Below are 14,937 nucleotides of genomic sequence, written 5' to 3' on the forward strand. Positions count from 1 at the left end.
ATTGCTCCTTAATTGAAAAGAAAATTGGGTAATCTAAATTTATTTTTAAAAAATAAATACTTCTTGACCTTGAGGAAAAACGTGGCGTTTCTCCCTGCTCTCAAGTTGTATAACCTGATTCAGCTGCTTTTTCAGGGCTTTCACATCAGAGGCTCGTTCTTTCGTTCTTACCCCAGGCTATCAATTTAGTTGCCCAACGCTGCCTTTCCAGGCTGCATAGCAGGGCCTTCTTTATCTCAATCTCATGGCACAGCCTCTGTAATGTCTTCTCTAGATTATGGCCTTCATCAGACCCCGAGGCTCTCCCCGCAGGGTTTCATTCCCACTGCATTCACCATCACGTTTTAGGTCCAGTTTCTGGAATGCAACTTCTAAACTTCCTAGTTGAAGCTATTGCTCCTGAGGATTTCCAAAAGGGTTCTCACCCTTTAAGGACATATCAAATTTAGCCTTTAGGGTTGGATTGTTAACCAGAGTCAGTTTATGGTAATTTTTCTTGCAGTTGATGTGTTCAGTGGACTTCAGGAAAGGAATATGGGTGTTGCAGTCTGCACTCTGAGCAGCTCCAACTCTTTTTTATTTGGTTATTTGGAGCAACTCCCATCCAAACATCCTTCATGTGTTTCTGTGCTGACTCCTTTTGTTCCTGTTGTTTACGATCAGCAATCTTTTTCCAAACTGAATGTTCTTTCCAATGAACTAGTGTGTTTTCTAATGGTCAGGTGCCTCAATTTCCTGTTCCTCTGAGATTCAGAATTTACAAAGGGAACACATAAACGCATACTGGACATACTCGCCGAGTTTTTCAGTACACTTTTGACCTTCATTTTTGTCAAAGGATTCATGTGCATTTTCCGTAAGCTCTTCATCCTTTTATTTCTCGATCCTGAACCACATTTGGTACAATATGCTGAGCCTTTACAGGCGTGGTCCCAGCTCTACAAGTCTGAGCCATGGCCACAGCTGCTTTTAGAGCTTTTTCACCAACTGCTACATTCTGTTCCTTTGGGCTTTTCATTGGGCCTGCTTCAGCATCTGATATGAGATTTACCTTGGCCCAATTTAGCTGGATTCTCTCCAGCCAGGTTCTCCCCATTAGGACTAGATAGTTACCTTTAACAACATTCAATAAATAATTACCTTTAAGTTGCGGTCTGTTTATTTAACTGGATATTTACATTGATATGGTCCCCTGAAAGGAACCAGTTCTCCAATAAGTTTTGAGTACTATCTTTGAGGGTTTCAAGGTGATATGTCAAAGTTTCTCTTGGTAAACAGTTTCTAGCACCAATGAAACCGCAGTCCCAGTGTTCACCTCCATTTTAACCGGTTTTCCCTCCAGTAAAGAAGTGACCCTGTAATGGTTTGGTCCACCCACAATGGCCAATATGTTCAAAGATGGTGTGTTGTCTGTGACTCTGGTGCCTTTTTGTGTCCTTTTATTATCGCATGAATGCTCTTCCCTCTATTCGGTTTTCACTTGATGTATTTGGTTCTTGCTTTTTATAGTTCTTGTTTGAAGCTTGTTGTTTCTTTCTCCAACATGCACGTTCGATATGCCCCTTTTTACCACAATTCCAGCATTTTGCATCTTTAATCCAGCAAACTGCAGCCCAGTTTTTTCACATCAATGGCAATTTCAAACCTGTGTTGGTGCTTGGGGCTCAGCCGACATTTTATGGATTTTAGAGCTTAAGCTTAATTGCTGTGCTTCCTTAGTTGTTCATTCCATAGAGATCGCAACTTCCAAAGCCTTCTTTAGAGCTAAGTTGCTTTCTGTTAACAACCTTTTCTGGTTGCTACACTTCTTAACTCACACACTGGACGGTCTCTAATGGTGTCATTAAAGACACCACCAAATTCACAGTATTCAGCTAATTTCTTTAAAGTAGATACGAAATGTGTGATTGATTCACCTTCTTGCTGGCTAGGTTTGTGGAATCTGAACCTCTCAGCGATGACCAAGCGTTTAGGTGAGAACGGCCCTGCAATATCTCCAGACTCTCACCATAAGTTTTCGAGCCTGGTATTTCTGGTTTCACCAGACTTCGCAGGAAGTTGAATGTTCCCTCCATCGTGCATCGTGCTCAGGAAGATCGGGGCTACTATGTCCGCCACAATTTTGGTCACCTGGACAAATTATTTGAATCTTTCATTGTGTATGAGCTCCAGTGCTCGATGCTTTCATTATTTGGTCCTCTGGTGTCAAAGACACCTGCCATTTTGGGACAAACACAAATGTGCCACAAAGTTTTAGCACTACCTCACTTTTTTCCTTTCAAACAAGGTAACCCTGAGCTCAGCCTTTTCTTCAGAGTTTTGCAAGGGGTATTTCAAACCTTCCTTAGCTCTCAATCAATTATTGCAGGATATTTGTTACTTTACTTGCTACTCACAGGAGATGGATCACAGTTCCAGAACTTTCCAGGCAGAGCATGTGGCAAGCTTCTTTTGATGCTGTTTTCACTGAAATCTTTGTTTACAATTTGGTTCCTCGATGGTTGCTGTTACTATCTGGCACCCCTCCATGGTGTTGTGTGATGTTTTTATCTTCTTAATCCCTTTATGGATGGCTGCAGCATGGAGTGGTGATTTTTCTTACTCAACCAGATTTCTGCAGTTATTTTTAGGGTGATTGCAGTGTGGATCAACTATCTAGTTACCAGTTTCTTTGTGGTATTTTTAAAGGATAGGCTTGCAGACCATGAAGGTACAATCGAGAGCTTTATTTGAAAGGTGTCTTGTCCACAGGCTGCTAGACTAGACGGAATTAGCCCATCCAAACTGCCGGTGATGTCATCAGTACATCATGTATCAAATTCTTCCAACTAAGAACAAGCATGAATGCACAAGAGTACATTTCTCCCATCAGCTTCCATTTTCAAGGTAAGCATTTCAAACTTTAGAGGACTGAATACAATGCAGACCCAAGATTTTGATTGATCTTAAAATCTGGCAACAGATGGGCAATTCCTCTTGCTCACTAAGCACACTGAGCTGGCTCAGGCAAAGCATCGTGTGTCACAAGTGTGCCCACGCATGAAGTTGGCTTAGCTCCAATTCCCAGGTACACTGTATTGTTCCAAGACCTGCTGGACGCAACTATATTATGAAATTCACCAAGCAATTGAAACAGAAGTCCTTTATACAAAGGATTTGTCTCCATGTCAGGTAGAACCATCTTCAGTCAGAAATACCTAGCCCCCTCCCAAGATTCCCCAGAATCATGAATGTTAGTTTTAGCCAATTCAATTCACTTCACATGGTATCATGAATTAACTGATGGCACTGCATAACCCAAGGCTATGGAGCCTCAACAACTTCCCAGCTGTAGTTCTAAAGAAGACTTGTTATCCAGAACAGCTACAACACAGGCATCCATTGGATATTGTGGGAAATTGCACAGATGCATCTCGTCCACAAAATGCAGGACAATTTCAATCGGGTCAATTTCTGGCCCATCAATCTAGTTCCAACTATTTGCAGAGTGATGGAAGATATCAGCCGTATCAAGTGGCACTTACACAACAATAATCTGCTCACTAATGTTCAGTTTGTGTTCCACCGGAAGCGCTTGATACTAAATTTCATCACAGACTTGGTTCAGGCATGGAAAAAGGAGCTGAATTCAAGAGTTGAGTGAGAGGTGACAGCCCGAGACCAGTGTGTTTCAAACTTTTTTTCCAGGGACCCATATTTACCAACTGGCCAACCTTCACAACCCACGCCGGCTGACCTTCGCGACCCACCATTTTCTCTTACCTTGTTTGCTGCTGACAAAATGGAGTTATCACAATCGTGCCCAAAGTACATGATGGCGACGTTTGGGGGGCCGTGACCTGCTCTCTTCCACCCTCAGGCAGGAAGATTACATGGAATTTTTAAAAAAATCTTCTGCATCCCTGATTGCTCAAATTCGCGGTCTTCAGCCATAGCAGCCAGCTGCTATATTCAATTTTTATTTATTTTTTGTAAATTGTAACAATGTTGTTGCACGGCACGTTTAATCAAAGAGGCCAAAGCCAGACTCTCGTCAGATTCTTCAGATTCTTCCTGTTTCTTGTCCTCCTTTTTCTCTTCAGCGGTGGAAACAACTGTTGCAGCAGCTGGGGCACTGCGACCAACTCCAACGTTGCAGCTCAGACTATTGACATTAAATGGTCACACCAGCTTTTTTAATCAGGGCACTGAGTTTGTCTTCGGTGACGGTGACTGTGTCGTCATGCAGGATGAGCACGCTGTAGATACAGGCAAGTTCTGAGGTGAAGGCCATGGCGCTAGATCTCTGTGGGTGGGTCCGATGGTGCTGGGGGGGGGGGGGGGGGGGGGGGAGGGGAAGAGGGACCTCAGCCTTAGCTTCGTTCAGAAGAACCAAGCACTTCCGAACCGGGCAGAATGCACAGCAGCCGGCTTTTAACTATGCCGGCTGTGAGCGGCCTTTTTACCATATTAATAAAATGTGGCTGCACTGCGCATGCGTGCCTGCTTATCGGTGCGCCTGCGCAGAGTTTTGAGCATGAGCACTGATGAGCGGGCACGCACGCGCAGTGCGGCCGCATTTTTTAAAATATGGTTTAAAAGGCCACTCGCAGCCGGCATAGTTACAAGTCAGCTGCTGTTGCATGCGAATTTGCGCAAACAAGAACGCTGCAACGGACGGCTCTGCGACCCTCCCGAGACACGCCCACAACCCACCCGCGGGTCGCCCCCCGACTTTGAAGATCACTGCCCTAGATGACAGGACAGCATTTAGCTAAGTGTAGCATCAAGGAGGCCTGGCAAAATTGAAGTCAATGGGAATCAGGGAAATTCTTCACTGGTTGGAGTCATTCCTAGCACAAAGGAAAGCGGCTGACTGTGTTTGAGGCCAATCATCTCAGCCCCAGGACATAACTGCAGAAGTTCCTCAGGATAGTGTCCTCGAGCTAATCACCTTCAGCTGCTTCAATGGCCTTTCTTCCATCAAGGACAGAAATTGAGTTATTAACTGGTAATTGAATTTAAATGTTCAGTACCCTTTTCAACTCCTTACATACAGAAGCAATGACGCAATTACATGGAGCAAGACACAGACAGCATTCAGATAAATAAAATTCACTTCACACAGGTGGAAGATAATGACTATCTTCAACAAAAGAGAATCAAACCATCTCCCAATGATGTTCAACAGCATTACAATGATGTTCAACAGTGATGAATGTGAGAAATTGTCCTATTTTATATATTTTATAACGTCCAAAAGACTGGCTGACGGACAGATGGCAGACAGTCGGCATAAATGGGTCTTTTTCTGGTTGGCAAGATTTAACTTGTGGGGTGCCATAGGGTTTGGTTCTTGGGCCTCAACTATTTACAATCTATACTAACGGCTTGGTACAGGGCTAGAAGGTTCTATAGCCAAATTTACCAATGACACTGAATAGGTGGGATAGTAAATTGCAATGAGGAAATAAGAACTTTACAAATGCTTATAGATAGGTTAGGTAAGTGGGCCTAACTGTGGCAGATGAAGTTTAATTTGAGGTCATCCATTTTGTACGGAAAAATTATAAGGCAACTTATTATCCAAATGGGGAGAGACGTCAGGGTGCTCCGGTGTAGAAGGATCTGGGTGTCCTGCATGAGTCGCAGAAAACTAGCATGCAGGTACAGCAGGTAATAAAGAAAGCAAATTAAATGTTGGCATTTAGAGCTAAAAGAATAGAGTGTAAAGGCAAGGAAGTGTTGTTGCAACTGTACAAGGCATTGGTGAGACCACACCTGGTGTATTGCGCACAGTAAGTCCCCTTATTTGAGGAAAGGTGTAGTAGCATTGGAGGCAGTTCAGAGGCGGTTCACTAGATTAATTCCAGAGATGAGGGATTTGTCACATGAGGAAAGATTGAACAGTTTAGGCCTATACTCTCTAGAGTTTAGAAGAATGAAGGGGATTAAATTGAGGTATATAAGATGATAAAAGGTATGGATAAAGTAGACGTGGAGCGGATGTTTCCTCTTGTGGGGGCATTCTAGAACAAGAGGTCATAATCTCAGAGTAAGGGGTAGCAAATTTAAAACAAATGAGCAGAAACTACTGCTCCCAAAGGGTCGTGAGTCTGTGGAATTTGCTACCCCAGAGTGTGGAGGATGCTGGGATAGTGAGTAAATTTGAGGAGTTAGACGAATTTTAAATTTGTAATGGATTGAAGAGTTACGGAAAATTGGCAGACGGTGGAGTTGAGACTATAATAAGATCAGCCATGATAATATTGAAAGGTGGAGCAGGCTCAAGAGGCTAAAATGCGTACTACTGCTCCTAGTTCTTATGTTCCAAGAACTAATCTGTGTAATTCCACCTTACAGCTCTTGGTCTGTAGCCCTGTAGAGTAACATATCAGCATTATCAGCCATGATCAAGTGGCAGAGCAGACTCGATGGGCTGAATGGCCGAATTCTGCTTCTATATCTTGTGGTCTTATTTGCAGCAATGTTATTAAAACCTGGGTTAGGATGCATACAGACAGTATGGTCTGATAAAACTGTGATTAAGGGGTCATAAAAATGTACAAATTGTTGAATTTGCAGGTGAAATGTTCTGCTAATGGAATATTGTTTACATTTAAAGCACATGGGGTGCAGATAATTTATGAGGGGCATTGTGTTTCGTCCTGGCTAAACAGGTCACAGGACGTCTTTTGGGAGGCGACAGAAGAATACCTTATGCTTTGGGTATAAATTAGCAATTAAGGGGAGGAGCCAGGTCAGTTTGGAAAGTTAGTTCTAGGATTTTAAGCTGAACAGAAGTGTTTCAGTTTTGGTCCTGAAAAGCTTTTTGTCCTGAAAAGTTCTTTCTCCAGCACAGAGAAAAGCAAGTTGTTAACCTTATTTGTGAGTGGTATCTGAACTGAAATAGAAGCAAATTTTGGAAGCAAGTTAAAGTTTCACCTTTTACTTAAGAATTGTTGTAATTGTTAACTATAAAGCTATTTCTTGGTTGTTAATGTGGTTAATTCTGTATTTAAATTAAAGTTTGTTTAAACATAAAAGATAACTATGGGTTAATGTTATAATTCCTGTGGTGCAGTAACATTTCCTCACAGTTTCACAAATTGGAAATAGTTGGGTTCTCATCTGGGATCCTAACATTACCAACACCAAATTCCTCACCATCAACATCCTAGGAGTTACCATTGAGCAGAATTGTAACTGGACAAGTTGTATAAATACTGCAGTTATCAAGAACAAGTTTCAGAGACTCACAAAAAAAAATTCTCCTCATCTCTGTCTTTCCCGTACCAGCCTCCCAGAACAGGTGCCGGAATGTGGCGACTAGGAGCTTTTCACAGTAACTTAATTTGAAGCCCAAGCGATTTTCATTTCAAATGATCAACCTCTTGTTTCGAAAAAGTGACCCTTAGCTTGAGATTCTGTGACAGGAGGAAACATCCTCTCCACATCCAACATGTCAATGCCCCTCCTGATCTTAAAGGTTTTGATTAAGGCGCCTCTTACTCTTTGAAACTCAAGTGAATAAAAACCTAAACTCTCCAACCTTTCCTCATAAAACAACCCACCCATTCCTAGTATTAACTCATCCCCCAATTCCCTGTCCACCATCTACAAGGCACGAGTCAGGAGTGTGATGGAATTCTTCTCACTTGCCTGAATGAGTGCAGCTACAACACTCAAGAAGTTCAACATGATTCCAGGACAAAACAGCCCACTTAACTGGCATTCTGTTTACCACCTTGAACATTAACTACTGCCACCACCAACAGTGTTGGTAGTATGTACCATCTACAAGATGCACTGCAGCAACTAGTCAAGTGTAATTCAATAAATACCTTTGAAGTCCGTGACCTCTACCACCTAGAGGCAACTGCCTGTGAACACCACCACCTGCAAGCTACACACCATCCTAATTATATTATAATTTCTTCTTTGTCTCTAGGTCAAAATCCTGGCCCTCCCTTCCGAACAGCACTGTGGGTGTACCTACACCAGATAAACTGCAGCAGCTCAAGAAACAGGCTCATTCATCTCCACCTCCTGACTGGTAGACTAGGACAAAAACTAAAATTACATTGGACTCAGGGTGGGCTGGCTGTATGATTACAGAACTTGATTGGTTATAGAAGACGGAGTAGCAGCGGTGGAAAGGTGTTTTACTGAATGGAGATCTGTAGCTAGTGGTGTTCCGCAGGGATCAGTGCTGGGACCTGTTGTTTATTGTATATATAAATGATCTGGAGGAAAATGTGGGTGGTCTGATTAGTAAGTTTGCAGATGACACGAAGATTGACGGAGTTGCTGATAGTGCCAAGGATTGTCAGAGGATACAACATGATATAGATAGAGTGGAGACTTGGGCACAGAAATGACAGATGGAGTTTAATGCGGACAAATGCAAGGTGATGCATTTTGGAGGATGAAATCTAGATATGAATTATACTGTAAATGGCAGAACTTTAGGAACATTACATACCGAGGGATCTGGGCGTGCAGGTCCACAGTTCCCTAAAAGGGGCAACAGGATGTCAAGGTGATTAAGAAGGCATATGGTATGGTTGCATTCATCAGCCAGGGCACCGAGTACAAGAGTTGGGAAATGATGTTGCATCTAGATGATACACGAATAGGGAGGAAATAGAGGGATATGGACCGAGCAAGGGCAAACGTTTTTTTTAAAAGTTAGGGCATTATGATCAGCACAGGCTTGGAGGGCCGAAGGGCCTGAATTTTTCTTTGTTCTCAAGAGCAATTAGAGTTTAGCAACAAATGCTAGCCTTGCCAGTGATCCCTCACATCGCATGAACAAAAGAAAATACAATTTGGAAAGCAAAGGTACTGTCTTCTCCATGTATGCAGATGTCTGTGCTCCTGTTTACTAAATTGGCTACAAGGACCTTAAGAAAATGCAAATACAAATGGCTAGATTATTATACAGATGTGCATTGATTCAAAAAAATAAGTATAAACCAAATGGACTGCAGGAATTAATTTCAATTCTGGTTTTCCTCTTGATATATTTTCTTTATGTTTTCTTTACTTACATTTTTAAATTCCCATATAATAGACTCTGGAACAGGAAGGTTATCTAATGGGCAATACGTCATTCCAACGCTATTCTTTCCATCAACCACTTCTGCACACAGTTCAGTCACAGAGTTAAATCGAATTTCTCCTTTGGATGTGTATTCAAAATACTATTTTTAAAAAGAAAAGTTGGGTATGAAGTAACATGTCCTGAACATAGTCTAATTAATTGCATAATTAAAAAGAGACAAGCAAAACATATTTTCTAATTTATATCAACAAGTAAAACAATAGAAAATGTAAAAAGGCGGATGTTAAATTCTACCAAGGCTATAAACAGTTAGACTCTGAGTGATTATGCATCCTTATGCAATTAATAATAACCATTAAATTGTAAACTATTCCTCAATGTTCTGTTGATCTCCAATAACAATGGCCTCTGTTGGAACTTAGCATATTGGAAATGTGATTTGAGGACCAGACAATCAGGTTGAACTGTTGGTGTACCTTTAATCTTTCATGCCAATAATAAAATTGCATTCAAAGCATTGTCTTGCATCTTTGACTTTGTCTATATATATATATATATATAAACATATATACACACATGTTTCTGGTACATACCACTTCATTCACCTGAGGAAGGAGCAGTGCTCCAAAAGCTAGTGTTTGAAACAAACCCGTTGGACTTTAACCTGGTGTTGTAAGACTTTTTACAATAATAAAATAATTCTGTATCACTGATTTAAAACTGATTATATTTCATAGAATTTACAGTGCAGAAGGAGGCCATTCGGCCCATCGAGTCTGCACCGGCTCTTGGAAAGAGCACCCTACTCAAGACCACACCCCCCACCGTATCCCCTAACCCAGTAACTCCACCAACACGAAGGGCAATTTTGGACTAAGGGCAATTTAGCATGACCAATCCACCTAACCCGCACATCTTTGGACTGTGGGAGGAAACCGGAGCACCCGGAGGAAACCCACGCACACACGGGGAGAACGTGCAGACTCCGCACAGTGACTCAAGCCGGGAATCAGACCTGGGACCCTGGAGCTGTGAAGCAATTGTGCTAACCACTATGCTACCGTGCAGCCCAGGAGTTTGCTGGAGCCGTAATGGTGTATTTCCAGAAACAGTATCAATATACTGCTTCAGCATACCATGTAAGAACACAAGAACTAGGAACAGGAGTAGGCCATCTAGCCCTTCGAGCCTGCTCCGCCATTCAATAACATTATGGCTGATATTTTTGTGGACTCAGCTCCACAAGAGGTGGCATCCCATCTCTTTAAATCCCTTTTACTCCCTCTACCAAACTGGCCAAGTTCTACTTATGCATCGTGGCCCAGTCATGGGCCACCTGAATACCCAAATCTCGACCTTATTTTGGCCAGGTTGAATGGCAGGGCTCCCAAATTCGCATTCCCCTCTGGACATTCACCGGGAATACCTCACTTTTTGCCACATTCAGTTTGCGACCAGAAAAAGATACCAAACGTCCCATTAGGTCAATTATTTTCCCCATCTACTCCAGACAATTCAAAACATATAGCAACAAATCATCGGCGCATAATGACACCCTGTGCTCCCTACTTCCCCTTTCAATGTCTTTCCACTCTCTTGACACCTGAAGCGCAATAGCCAAAGGCTCAATGGCCATTGCAAACAACAGTGGGGCCAGAGGGCATCCCTGCTTTGTGATCCTATGCAACCTAAAATGTCCCAAATCATCATATTTGTTCGCACACTCACGTGGTGGTGGCAAACAGCAAACGTATCCATGAAATGAATGTCAGCCCAAACCCAAACCGACCCAAGATCTCAAACAGGTACCTCCATTCCACCCGGTCAAAAGCCTTCTTTGCATCCATTGATATAATAGCTTCCGGGTTTTAACCTTTTGACGGATTCCTGAAGCTGCTGAACAATTGCCACCCCTTAACAAAATCAGTCTGATCCTTGAAAGTCACCTCTGGCAGCCCCTGCTCCTCCCTCCCTCCCCCCCCCCCCCCCCCCCCCCCCCCCCCAAGATACCTCACCAGCACCTTAACATCAGTATTCAGCAGGGAGATGGGCCTGTAAGACACATCTGGCAGATCCTTATCCTTCTTTTGGATCAAAGAAATTGATGCATGCGCAAGCATTTCCGCCTGCGCCAACGAGTCATTATACATCCCCAGGAGATGGGGTGCAAAGTCTGCCGAAAATTGGCTCTAAAATTCTACTGGAAAGCTATCTGGTCCCAGTGCCTTCCCAGACTGCATCAATCCAACACACTCCACTATCTCCTGCAATCCCAATGGTGCCTCCAGTCTCCTCCATATCTCCACCTCTGGGAATGCCAACCCGTCCAAGAAATGCGCCTCGGAGTCCTCCCCCAACCTCCAATCTATACAACTCCTGATAGAAGGCCTTGAATGTCTCATTAATCACCTACACAATCTCCCATGTAGCTGCCTACCGCCTCAACTGATGGGCTAGCAATCAACTAGCCTACTCTACATACTCATAAAACACTACCCTCAAGCGTAGAAGCTGACCCAGCGTCTTTATACAAAAGATCTGCAAAAAGAATACTTCTGCAGATAGACAAAGGACACGATTTAGTGGAAACGTTTCTAAATGTGATAGCGAGCGTGAACTGCCGCGAGCTTGCCTATATTCAGCCTGGCGAGGCCGTCACAAAGATTGAAAGAAAAACATCAGAAGAGGTTTGAGCACATGACAGCTGATGAAGATAAGGAGGTTAGCGACCTGAAGCGCATAAACCAGACTAACCTAGTGCATTTAGGAAGCTTTCAGACCCAATGTGATAAAGCCTACCAAGACACCTAATAGGCTGTGGTGGCACGAAAGCAAGCCCGTACCAGAAGCCACTCATCTAAAAGCGAAGTGCACCGATCTGCAGGCAGAACTCAAAGTGTAAACCAGGGGCTGGTTTAGCTCACAAGGCTAAATCGCTGGCTTTTAAAGCAGACCAAGCAGGCCAGCAGCGCGGTTCGATTCCCGTACCAGCCTCCCCGGACAGGCGCCGGAATGTGGCGACTAGGGGCTTTTCACAGTAACTTCATTGAAGTCTACTCGTGACAATAAGCAATTTTCATTTCATTTCATTTCATTTCATTTCAAGCGCTCTACCTAGCCAGCAAGGAGCAGCGCCAAGAAACCGCTGACCATTAAGTGCCAGTGAGAAATGAACAGACTAAAACCATTACTCTCGGTTCAAGACGGTTTTATGTGTACCTTCGGGACAGTTGAGGAAGGGATGGCAGATTGGGCAGAGTTACAGGAACACACCAAAATGTATGGCATGAGAACCGAGAGTTGGGATCAGCCACCCCCACAGACAGTCACACCGACCGCACACACCCCCATCACAGAGAAAGCACCACCAGATCCAACCCCAGTACCGATGCACCCAGTCACTACAGAGAGAAGGCTAGGGAATTCCCCAGGCTCGGCCATCATGTATACAGCCCCGCTCACAGTAACCCAAGTGAGTGACGCGTGTAATAAAATCATGACCTTTGAGCCGACTGCTGACCCACACTGCTTTTTCAAAGGCATCGGGCAGCAAAAGATAATGTACTACTTAGACAAAAGGGAGGAACATAGAACATACAGTGCAGAAGGAGGCTATTCGGCCCATCGAGTCTGCACTGACCCACTTAAGCCCTCACTTCCACCCTATCCCCATAACATAATAACCCCTCCTAACCTTTCTGGACACTAAGGGCAATTTAGCATGGCCAATCCACCTAACCTGCATGTCTTTGGACTGTGGGAGGAAACCGGAGCACTCAGAGGAAACACACGCAGACACGGAGAGAACGTGGTGCAGACTCCGCACAGACAGTGACCCAGCGGGGAATGGAACCTGGGACCCTGCCGCTATCCACTTGTGCTACCGTGCTGCCCACAGGAAGTGAAACTTATAGTGACGTGCCTTAGTCAGTCCGTGAGATCAGCCTTGCCATCTCCCCAAAATGTGGGAGAGGGAAGTTTCAATGAAATGAAAGAGACAATTTTGACTGCGGTAGGCTACAATAAGGAGACCCAGTAGACGGCTTAAATAAGAGTAAACAGAAGAAAGGGGAACAGCCGGCCGCTTTTGCTAGTCGCCTCTGGATACAGTTTAAAGGGGTATATGGGGCATTAGAGCGTTCCAACCTAGATAATGCCGACTCACTAAATGGGCACGACCTTTAGTCTCCCACATCACGGAGCAAGGCAAGAGAGCCAGTGTTAATTTTGACCCAGCAAAGTGCCACAACCATGATGAAACAAGGGGTGCAGGCAAAATACTTCACAGTGCTGGACATCAGCAATGGTTTCTGGTCTATACCATTGGTCCAGGCCTGCCAGTAAGAGTTTGCCTTTACATTCCAAGGCCAACAATACACTTGGACTTGTCTCCCGCAGGGCTTCCACAATTTCCCGATAATATTTTACCGACAGCTAGCCACCGGATTATCTAAATTCTCCCGACCTGATTGTCTAGTGTAGTATATTGATAATTTATTACTGCAAGCCAACAGCAGAGAGGAGCACATGGCTTTATTAGATGAATTACGAGCCCTGCTCCATTCTTTCAGATGCAACGTTAACTCAAAGAAGGCACAAGTTATGAAGCCAAAGGTTTTATACCTAGGCACCATAGTAACTCACGGGAAAAGGGAGGTTGAAAGGAAAAGGATAGACACCATCCTACAGTTACCACCACTCCCAACGTAAGTGCCCTCCGGTCCTTCTTAGGCCTGGTAGGATACTGCAGAAACCACTTCAATGGGTTTGCCACCAAAGCTGCTCCACTGTCTGAACTTATAAAGAAAAACGCCCCTTGGAATTGGACCCCACAGCACACAGCTGCAGTAACTGAATTAAAGTGCACCCAGGCCACAGCACCAGCCCTACTTGTCCCCAACCCAGACTTGCCCTATGCTTTGGAAGTTGCAGCCACAGACCGTACCCTTTCTGCAGTACTACTACAGGAACGGCATGACAGATTAGGTCCCGTAGCATATGCCTCCCAAGGTGAGTCTCGTCTTTAATTTGACAGTGACAAATTGTTCCCTTGGAAGGGGTGAGTTGTATGAACTTATGGGTGGGATGCCCCATCTGAGAATTGTACCAGTGAAAATAGTAGTGGGATTTAGGGGCAGGGAATGGGCGCAATGGCGAGGGGTGGGTATGCTGGGTTGTTGAAGGCATTTGAGAACAGTTGGCCTGGAAATTCTGGGGTATGGGTTGGGACCATCTGGTAAAAGTTTATTTGCTGAAAGGCAGGTTCACACATTGGAGTCTATTTTTGAAACTAGAAAAGATCCACTATAAGAAACGAAGATTCCATCTCAATATGTAGAGGGGGGATAGGATTACTGCAGATTGTCAAAAGTTCATCCTCCAACTCCACGGCAGGAGATTTGGCAAGAGCTGTTACTGATGGTGCTGCAATGTTGGATATGTTTTATAGAAGAACACCAGGATCTGTAATTTGACCTGTATGCAAATTAAATAGCATTCATGGTGTTTTCACTGAGCTCTGTGAAGCAACCTAACAACCTTAGCCATGCTTTATAAGGCCTCTAAATCAAGAAGTTTCTAGTTCCCCATGAAGCAAGCACTTGAGTGGCCTGTGCTGTACTAAGATGTAGCAAATGTAATTTAGACCAGAGCTAACCATTGTCTATAGTGAGTACTAAGAATAGGACAGCACGGTAGCATGGTGGTTAGCATAAATGCTTCACAGCTCCAGGGTCCCAGGTTCGATTCCCGGCTGGGTCACTGTCTGTGCGGAGTCTGCACGTCCTCCCCGTGTGTGCGTGGGTTTCCTCCGGGTGCTCCGGTTTCCTCCCACAGTCCAAAGATGTGCGGGTTAGGTGGATTGGCCATGCTAAATTGCCCGTAGTGTCCTA

General features: G+C 44.1%; 1 protein-coding gene across 2 annotated transcripts in view; it reads right to left on the reverse strand.

The window, feature by feature from the left end:
* Positions 1-14,937, reverse strand: part of poc1bl (POC1 centriolar protein homolog B (Chlamydomonas), like) — a 94,443-nt gene that overhangs the window by 14,722 nt on the left and 64,784 nt on the right. For both annotated transcript variants that reach the window (XM_038797585.1, XM_038797586.1), the window contains exon 10: positions 9,033-9,185. In XM_038797585.1, the coding sequence (XP_038653513.1) occupies positions 9,033-9,185 (153 nt within the window). The remainder of the gene's footprint in view (positions 1-9,032; positions 9,186-14,937) is intronic.

Source organism: Scyliorhinus canicula, chromosome 5 (assembly GCF_902713615.1).
Source record: "Scyliorhinus canicula chromosome 5, sScyCan1.1, whole genome shotgun sequence".
NCBI classification, from domain to species: Eukaryota; Metazoa; Chordata; class Chondrichthyes; order Carcharhiniformes; family Scyliorhinidae; genus Scyliorhinus; species Scyliorhinus canicula.